Source organism: Sander lucioperca, chromosome 9 (genome assembly GCF_008315115.2).
Source record: "Sander lucioperca isolate FBNREF2018 chromosome 9, SLUC_FBN_1.2, whole genome shotgun sequence".
Classification (NCBI taxonomy): domain Eukaryota; kingdom Metazoa; phylum Chordata; class Actinopteri; order Perciformes; family Percidae; genus Sander; species Sander lucioperca.
Window position 1 is genome coordinate 38,708,142 of NC_050181.1, and position 7,500 is coordinate 38,715,641.

General features: G+C 38.2%; 1 protein-coding gene and 2 long non-coding RNA genes across 3 annotated transcripts in view; 1 reads left to right on the top strand and 2 right to left on the bottom strand.

Moving 5' to 3' along the window:
• The window catches only part of LOC116065588 (microfibril-associated glycoprotein 4-like), a 12,302-nt gene that overhangs the window by 4,113 nt on the left and 689 nt on the right, over positions 1 to 7,500 (top strand). Inside the window, exon 5 of the mRNA XM_031321126.2 lies at positions 5,168 to 5,335. Coding sequence (XP_031176986.1) covers positions 5,168 to 5,335 — 168 coding nt within the window. The remainder of the gene's footprint in view (positions 1 to 5,167; positions 5,336 to 7,500) is intronic.
• LOC116065593 lies at positions 2,134 to 2,597 on the bottom strand. Its single transcript, XR_004108762.2, has 3 exons — positions 2,446 to 2,597; positions 2,283 to 2,328; positions 2,134 to 2,197 (listed from the first exon to the last, which is right to left on the bottom strand). It is a non-coding gene; the product is annotated as an uncharacterized LOC116065593 (long non-coding RNA).
• LOC118495833 overlaps positions 7,412 to 7,500 on the bottom strand; it is a 145,288-nt gene continuing 145,199 nt past the window's right edge. Inside the window, exon 3 of the long non-coding RNA XR_004898276.1 lies at positions 7,412 to 7,480. This is a non-coding gene — a long non-coding RNA (uncharacterized LOC118495833). The remainder of the gene's footprint in view (positions 7,481 to 7,500) is intronic.

Sequence of the window (7,500 nt, forward strand, 5' to 3'; positions counted from 1 at the left end):
TCACCACCCACTATTTAACGGTGTGCCTACAGTAAAAAAAACATCATATTCTCTGTGAATCTTACATAAATCCGTAAAATAACAGCAAATGTTCTGGCAGCTCATTACCGGGACTTTGTCCTGTAATTAAACAAATTCAGATTTTCTAATTTAAGGTTCAACTACAGTAAATAAGGAAGATTTTTGTTAACTTACAGCAATACAAATTTAACTTTTCTGTTAATTAATGGTGTACGTATTATACATACATACATTTCGGTAAAACATTTTAAACAAATCTGTGATGAAAAAAAGATTTTTATTATCTCATCTTTCAAAATTCCTTAAAAATACAAAGGACAAAACAAATTAGGTTTAACAACATTAATACAATTTGTCACATTACAAGTTATATCATTATCACCATATTCAACAACATTATCGCACATTTTCCTCATATTGTGCAGCCTTATTGGAGACCCACTAAGTTTCCCTGGGACCCACACAAATGACCTGTGGCTCTTAGGGACTCACTTCAAACCCATCAACATCACTACCAGAACATGTGTGCATATAGTAAATATGCTTGAGAGCTTTGGTTATCTTGATGTATTGGACAGAGGCTTAGCATGTTAAACAATAACAATCTAAGCCACTAACACCCAGTTTTCATCCAACAAAAGCAGTAGTTGTATTGGAATGTAAATCATCCATAAATACTGTATGACTGTAAGCACACTATCTGAAGAGTTGGAGTGAAGTTTATATTTTTAAGAAAAATACAGTCGTCCCACTAAAGGTCAACCAGCATCTGAAACCACCTGGCCGATCGATAACGTGAACAAGGTGGATGCTGATGAACACAGCGTGTGTACTTGTGTTGTACATTGACTCAATGCAGAATGCAGAGTAATAAAACGGCCACTGAAACCTCAGTCAGGCTGTAACATAACAGTCATTTCTCACAAAAAGGCTATACATTGAGAGTAAGGCAATTTGGAATTTAAAAATGTAGCTGTTTACATTTTAAGTACATCTCAGGCAGAGTATGAAAATATGTTCTACAATATAACCCAAGTATAGTTAAATAAACCAGAATGAAATTGAATATGCATTTCATTTCCTACTAAAACCATGTGACATGTCTTCCTCTAGTTTTAGTTGCTCCAGTCCAAATAAATCCATATCAGAAGAGGGAAATAGAGAGTAAAAGTGTGCATATTCATAGTACGTACACAGGCATAGATGCACAGTAACTGATTTTTGCACCTTTTTTCAACTATTAAAATTCTTTTAATAAGTTTTTGTCATGAGAGTCCACCAAGTTTACATTCTGCTGCAGATGGGACTCATGGTCTAGGAGGAGTTACAAAAAGTAGGTTTCTCATATATAGGGATTTTGCCAATTAATAAAAAGAAATGTAAACAGCGTTTAAGTTTATTTTACTAGTTTGCACTAGGGGTGGAACGGTACATGTATTCGTATTGAACCGAAACGGTACGGGCGTCACAGTTCGGTTCATGAATTTACACGGAGAATACACGGTATAAAACTAAATAAAACTAGCGTGCAAATGAATTAATGTAATGCAGAACTACTGTTAGATATGTGGGTTCTTTAGGGACACCTAATCTGTAGCCCTGCCTTAGCTCTGAAGCTCTGATTGGCACCTATGTAGCCGAGCTCCGCCTATGTATGCGGTCAGAGATAGCAGCATTAAGGACGAGTATCAAAGGATAAAAAAAGGATCAAACTTTATTCTTAATTGTAAAATTACTTTAACCCATCCTAAGTAATAGGAGCAGTGGACAGGATACAGCGTCCAGGGAGCAATTTTGGGGTTCAGTGTCTTGCTCAGGGACACTTTGACATGAGGCCAGAAGAGCCTGGGCTTGATCCGCCAACCTTGTGGTTGTGGGGCAACCATTTTACCTCCAGGACACAAGCCTGTAAGTATAGTATGGCAAGTGGTGGCGACCCACAAGAGTTAGAGGACCCATCAACCTCTATAAGATCACAAGTTTGGGAAAAGTTCGGTTTCCCAGTCAGTTACAGTAGTACAGACGAGCGAGTGGTGGATAAGACTGCTGTTGTAGATTAGTGTTACGTTTCCAGCATTGCGCTTCCGAACCGTAGCGTTAGTTCGGACAGACACCAGTGGACAGCCAATGATGTTAACTGTGACTTCATCCACTGACATCTTGTATCTTCCTTCATCTGCAAAAGATAATACATCTTTCAATTAATTAAACAAATACACAACACCTCCCAATATTTTTAGAGTAGACATGCATATCCTTACCCATAACTATGATACACGGGGTGCTTGGCAGCTCTGCTAAGGCATCCTGTGAGAGAGGTGAAGACAGAATAAATAAATAAATGTCATCGGGTCATCAACCAAAAGTTGCACTAGTAGTTAATTGCAAACTCCCAAAAAAAAGCATGGTATTCCATAAAAGTACCAGTAGTAAGGAGATATAAAGGCTAGCAAGACTGCATGGCTTCCTATGCTCTTCTGAGACGTCCAACTAATGTTTGCACTGGTAGAAATCTGAAAACAACAAGTACAACAGACATTTTAGTTCCAAGTACAGCCATTGTAGTCCCATTGTTCTAATGTCTACTATATATACTGCCTCTTTTTAAAAAGTGTAAGTCAAAAAGCCACACAAACCTAACAACTAGCTAAGGGCTGTGGATATGAAGGTAAATGTTGCAAAATGCGAAAGATTTGTAGCTGTCATTGTAGTTATGTAAACATTAAGCTACACTTTTAAGAGCAAATTTCTACAAGCTCCCATTTTGTCAGCTCAAATGTGTATGCATATTGAATACACGTGAAAATGTTTCAATGTTTTTATACAAGTTTTCAAGTGTACAAGCTCTCGCATTTTGCAACACATTTTCCTTCATATGTGGACAACATACTTTGAGTTATAGGCGATTATTACACACAAATATTTTACCGAGTTGTGCCTGCCTGCCAAGAAATGTAACGTGACGAGAAGGAGGAGAAAGTAGACAGCTGGGAAGATGGCTAGCTAACGTTAGCTTCTGTAACGTCACGCAAACTAGACTAGAACTCACTCCAGAAGAAATAACTAGCCAACACCAATGTTAAAATATGCATGAAATCCTGTTCTGTTCAGTCAACAAAATATCCCCAAAAATATTCTTTTTTTACTTACTCTCAAAACGTTACTAAATTTCTTTATCCTGAACTCACTCAATCGACTTGACGCGCTATAAAAACATTAGCACTGGCGAACACAGTTATAACGGAAAAGCCTTCAAAATAAAAGCACGAGACTTGGTCACTGAATTGCACCAGCTAGCTAGCTTACGTTGAGTCTCAGCTTTTATTTCAAAGGCTACAATGCTAAACCGGAAATGGGGTACTGACAAGTGAATTTGCTTGATAATATAAATATTCTCTCGGTATAGGTGCCATATATTTATTCTGATTTCAGTCGAAAAAAATTAAACATGTTATAATACTATCAATGACAGGATCGGGGCTCGGGAGACAAGAGATTAACTTTAGAATCAGTTGCCTTATGATAATGTGTAACGTGTCATGTAGCTAACGTTAACAGCCTCGCTCTGCCTCGCCTCCTCATAGCGTACGTTACCGCCAAACAGAGACAAGCCAGACCCCATGGAACTGGCAACATCGTTAACGAAATGAACGTTGAACCACTAATGTCGCGCTGCAATATATTCACATTAACGTTAGCTAGTTAACAGAACTGTTAGCTAGTTAACAGAACTAGTTAACAGAACTAGTTAACAGAACTGTTAGCTAGTTAACAGAACTAGTTAACAGAACTAGTTAACAGAACCTTCTGACCAACCAAACGTAAACTCACAATACCAACAAAATGAAGCTTATGATATTCTTCTAAATGTCCATGAAATAATTACCTTTTACACAAAGCGGAGCTGGAGGAGATTAACGCTAAAGTTTAGCTTGTTCACATACTGGTTGACAGACACACACAGTGGAGCGGGGGGAGGGTCAAAGCGAGGGAAACGTTAACGTTTAAAGTGCCGCAAAAGTCCCGCTCGGATTAAAAATACGGACAATGTAGGCTACTGTAAATAATTTATAGATAAGGACCCACACATAATGTTGAAGCGGGGCATAATGGGTGCTTATTTGACCTAACTTTACAAATCCGTTTTTTAATCTCCAAATCCCAAAGTGCTGATTAATAGCACACGGTAACGCCGTTGTGAACACCCGCTCACGTTAGCTAATGGTTAATATTAGCTAACATTATTAGCATTAACCATCGAAATTAACAATTGAATGCTATCAAAACAGACAATATAACATTTCAAAACTAATACTGCTAAACTATATTGCTACAGTCACTTTCTTAATATTTTCCATAAAACTACTTACCGCTGAAATGCAGGTCAAATTCGTACTGCTTTATCCTGCTTTGTACGTGGATGGAATATGGCCGCCAGAAACTGATTTGGCAGAGATGAAGTTCCCATAATGCAATTCGAAGTGTAAATTAACAGAAATACACCTGTGAATCACGTACTAAGGACAATTGCTGTTAAAATATACAGTCATACTGTTAATATACAGAAATTTCTTAGAGTGTAGACCTTGGCACTTCTAAAACTCACTGATTTGAAGAATGCAATGACCGGTTGTGCTCCCGCAAAGTTAAAATTTCAGACAAATACTCCGAGCTAGGCCATTTAAGGCCTTGAAAGCAAACAATAAAATCTTAAAATCTATTCTAAAACGCACAGGGAGCCAATGTAGGGTGTAGAGAACGGGAGTGATGTGTGCACGTCTAGATGTATTTGTTTAAAAAGTGAGCAGCAGCATTTTGAACTTGGACTACAGTTGAAAATTAGCTGACTGGCTAACACTGGCGCATTTACAGAAATGTTGATTAATGTGCATTGTCCTAATCAAATAAACTTACAAACTTAAACTTGAACAAGTTGAAGTTGTGAGATGGAGGTCTGAGTCAGACCAACATAAAGAGCATTACAGTAATCCAGCTTTGAACTAATAAAAGCATGAATAGCCTTTTCTAGATCGTGCCTGTTAAGGAAGGGCTTAACTTTAGCCAGGAGACGAAGCTGGAAAAAACTATATACACTCAGTTTTATCTTCATTCAAATTAAGAAAGTTTTCTTTATGTTTGTTTTCAGGTCTGGAGTCTCTCTACCACCTGACTCTGAGGAAAAGGTACGAGCTGCTGGTCGACATGGAGGACTTTGATGGAAACAAAGCGTTTGCTCGTTACTCCTCATTCTCCATCGACCCAGAGTCCTCAGGATACAGACTGCATATTTCTGGATTCATTAATGGAGGAGCAGGTGAGGTTTCCACATTAAGTACGAAATTTTCAGCCATTAATGTTGTGGAGTGTGACATTGGTTCATGATACATACTCGCTCCCGTAGTCTCTGTTAATGCTACGTCATCTTCTCATTGACTTCACAAAGAATCGTGCTGTGATCACGAAAGATGCTTCCCTTTGAAATACATTAGTTAAAAAAACCTGCTGACCATCCCGAAAACAAACGAGATAGACGTGTCCATACTGGGACACCAATCAATAGATAACATTACGTGACCGTTTCATGAACTGTCATGAGACTGGGCTGCATATTTCAGTAAAAAGGATTTACATAAAACAATAAAAATAAATTTAAACAGTCATGAAAAATACAAATTAAAAAGGCTAAAATAAAATAAGATACAAATAATAAAAGTTATGTTGTTAAGAAATGAATAAATATTTGGTTTAATAGGTTGTAGGGATGGGAGAGGGAGGAGTGTAAAATGATTTTAATAAATAACTAAATGTTCAGAGTAAATAGGATAAATAGGTTTGGAATTATTTTTACAACTGAAATGTTTATAGAGAGCTGAAGTCCCGCCCCTTCTACTCCCAGCCAATGGGACGTCTTTAGAAGAAATATGAACGAAAGTCAATGGAGAGATAATAATTATTTGATCCTGTTTGAATTGAGCCATAAATTACACATCTGATGTTCATCAGTTTAAAGATACTTCTTCAACTGAAGAAAGTCTCCGTTTATTGTTAAACTGTTGAAGTATCAGACTGAAAATACGTCTTTAGAAAGAATTCACACTTCAATGTAGCATGAATGACGTCTGGCTGAAGATACGATGTCTGTGTGTGTGTGTGTGTGTGTCTGTCTTTGTGTGTCTGTGTGTGTCTGTCTTTATGTGTGTGTGTGTGTGTGTGTGTGTATGTGTGTGTGTGTGTGTGTGTGTGTGTGTGTGTGTGTGTGTGTGTGTGTGTGTGTGTGTGTGTGTGTGACTGGATAAAACCCATCAGGTGAGATAAGGTTACAGGTGTTGTGGAACAGAGCTAAGCTAGCTAGCTAGTTGAGCATCAAGCTAGGTGACGTAAGTTGTGGGAGACAAGAGATGTAGTTCACTGAGAGATGTAGTTCACTGAGAGATGTAGTTCACTGAGAGATGTAGTTCACTGAGAGATGTAGTTCGGGGCCTGAACCGATACTTTTTAAGAAAGTTAAAAAAAAAGAAGGGTACTAAACAACAGTTGGTGACATTAAAGAACGGCTTGTTTATTGCTAAGGCCATATGGTCAAAATTAAATGATTTAATAATAATGTATAACAATAACTTATTTCACTAGAAAATAGCTGTTGAACGACAAAAGCAACCACCAGATGGGAAAAGGGCCTTTAACAATAACTTTGAATGCCCCACGAGGCTGTAAATTACCAGTTTCATTGAACGCACCGTCTGTGTTTTTCCTAGAACAGCAGCTGCAGATTGTTACATCCTGGTGTTGAATCCTCTACAGTAAAACACAGTCACACTTTACACCGTTTAACGTTAGCTGTCAGCATTTTAACTGTGTTTAATCCAGCTACTAGCTAGCGCTAGGCTAACGTTAGCTGCTGTCAGGTGTAATGTTAACTAGCTAGCGGTAGGCTAACGTTAGCTGCTGTTGAGTATAGTGTTAACTAGCTAGCGGTAGGCTAACGTTAGCTGCTGTTGAGTATAGTGTTAACTAGCTAGCGGTAGGCTAACGTTAGCTGCTGTTGAGTATAGTGTTAACTAGCGTCAGGTGCAGCGGTGTTTGTGTTTCCTGTATCGTCTGTTTCAGAGCATCAGAGAGAAGAGCAGACATATCAGTGGCTCCAGAATGAGGCTCCGAAATCGGCGTTGCTATTCCTGCAGCAGCAGGATGTGTTACGAGGAAGTACGGCAAAATAGTAGCCTGTTAGGGTGTTAGCCTGTTAGGCACGACGCAAAGCCGAGTGAAGTGAAAATAAATTAATAAATGGCGCCATGCTATTAATGAGATTAAAAAAAAATAACGCGTTATGCTTGGCCCTTAATCGCATCGCGATTAATGCTTTCATGCTGACAGCCCTAATTTATACATAATACACATATAATACACAAACAGTACCAGGACCTGGGCGCCAAGATACCCAAGGTACTATAATATATATCTATATATAGATATATATAG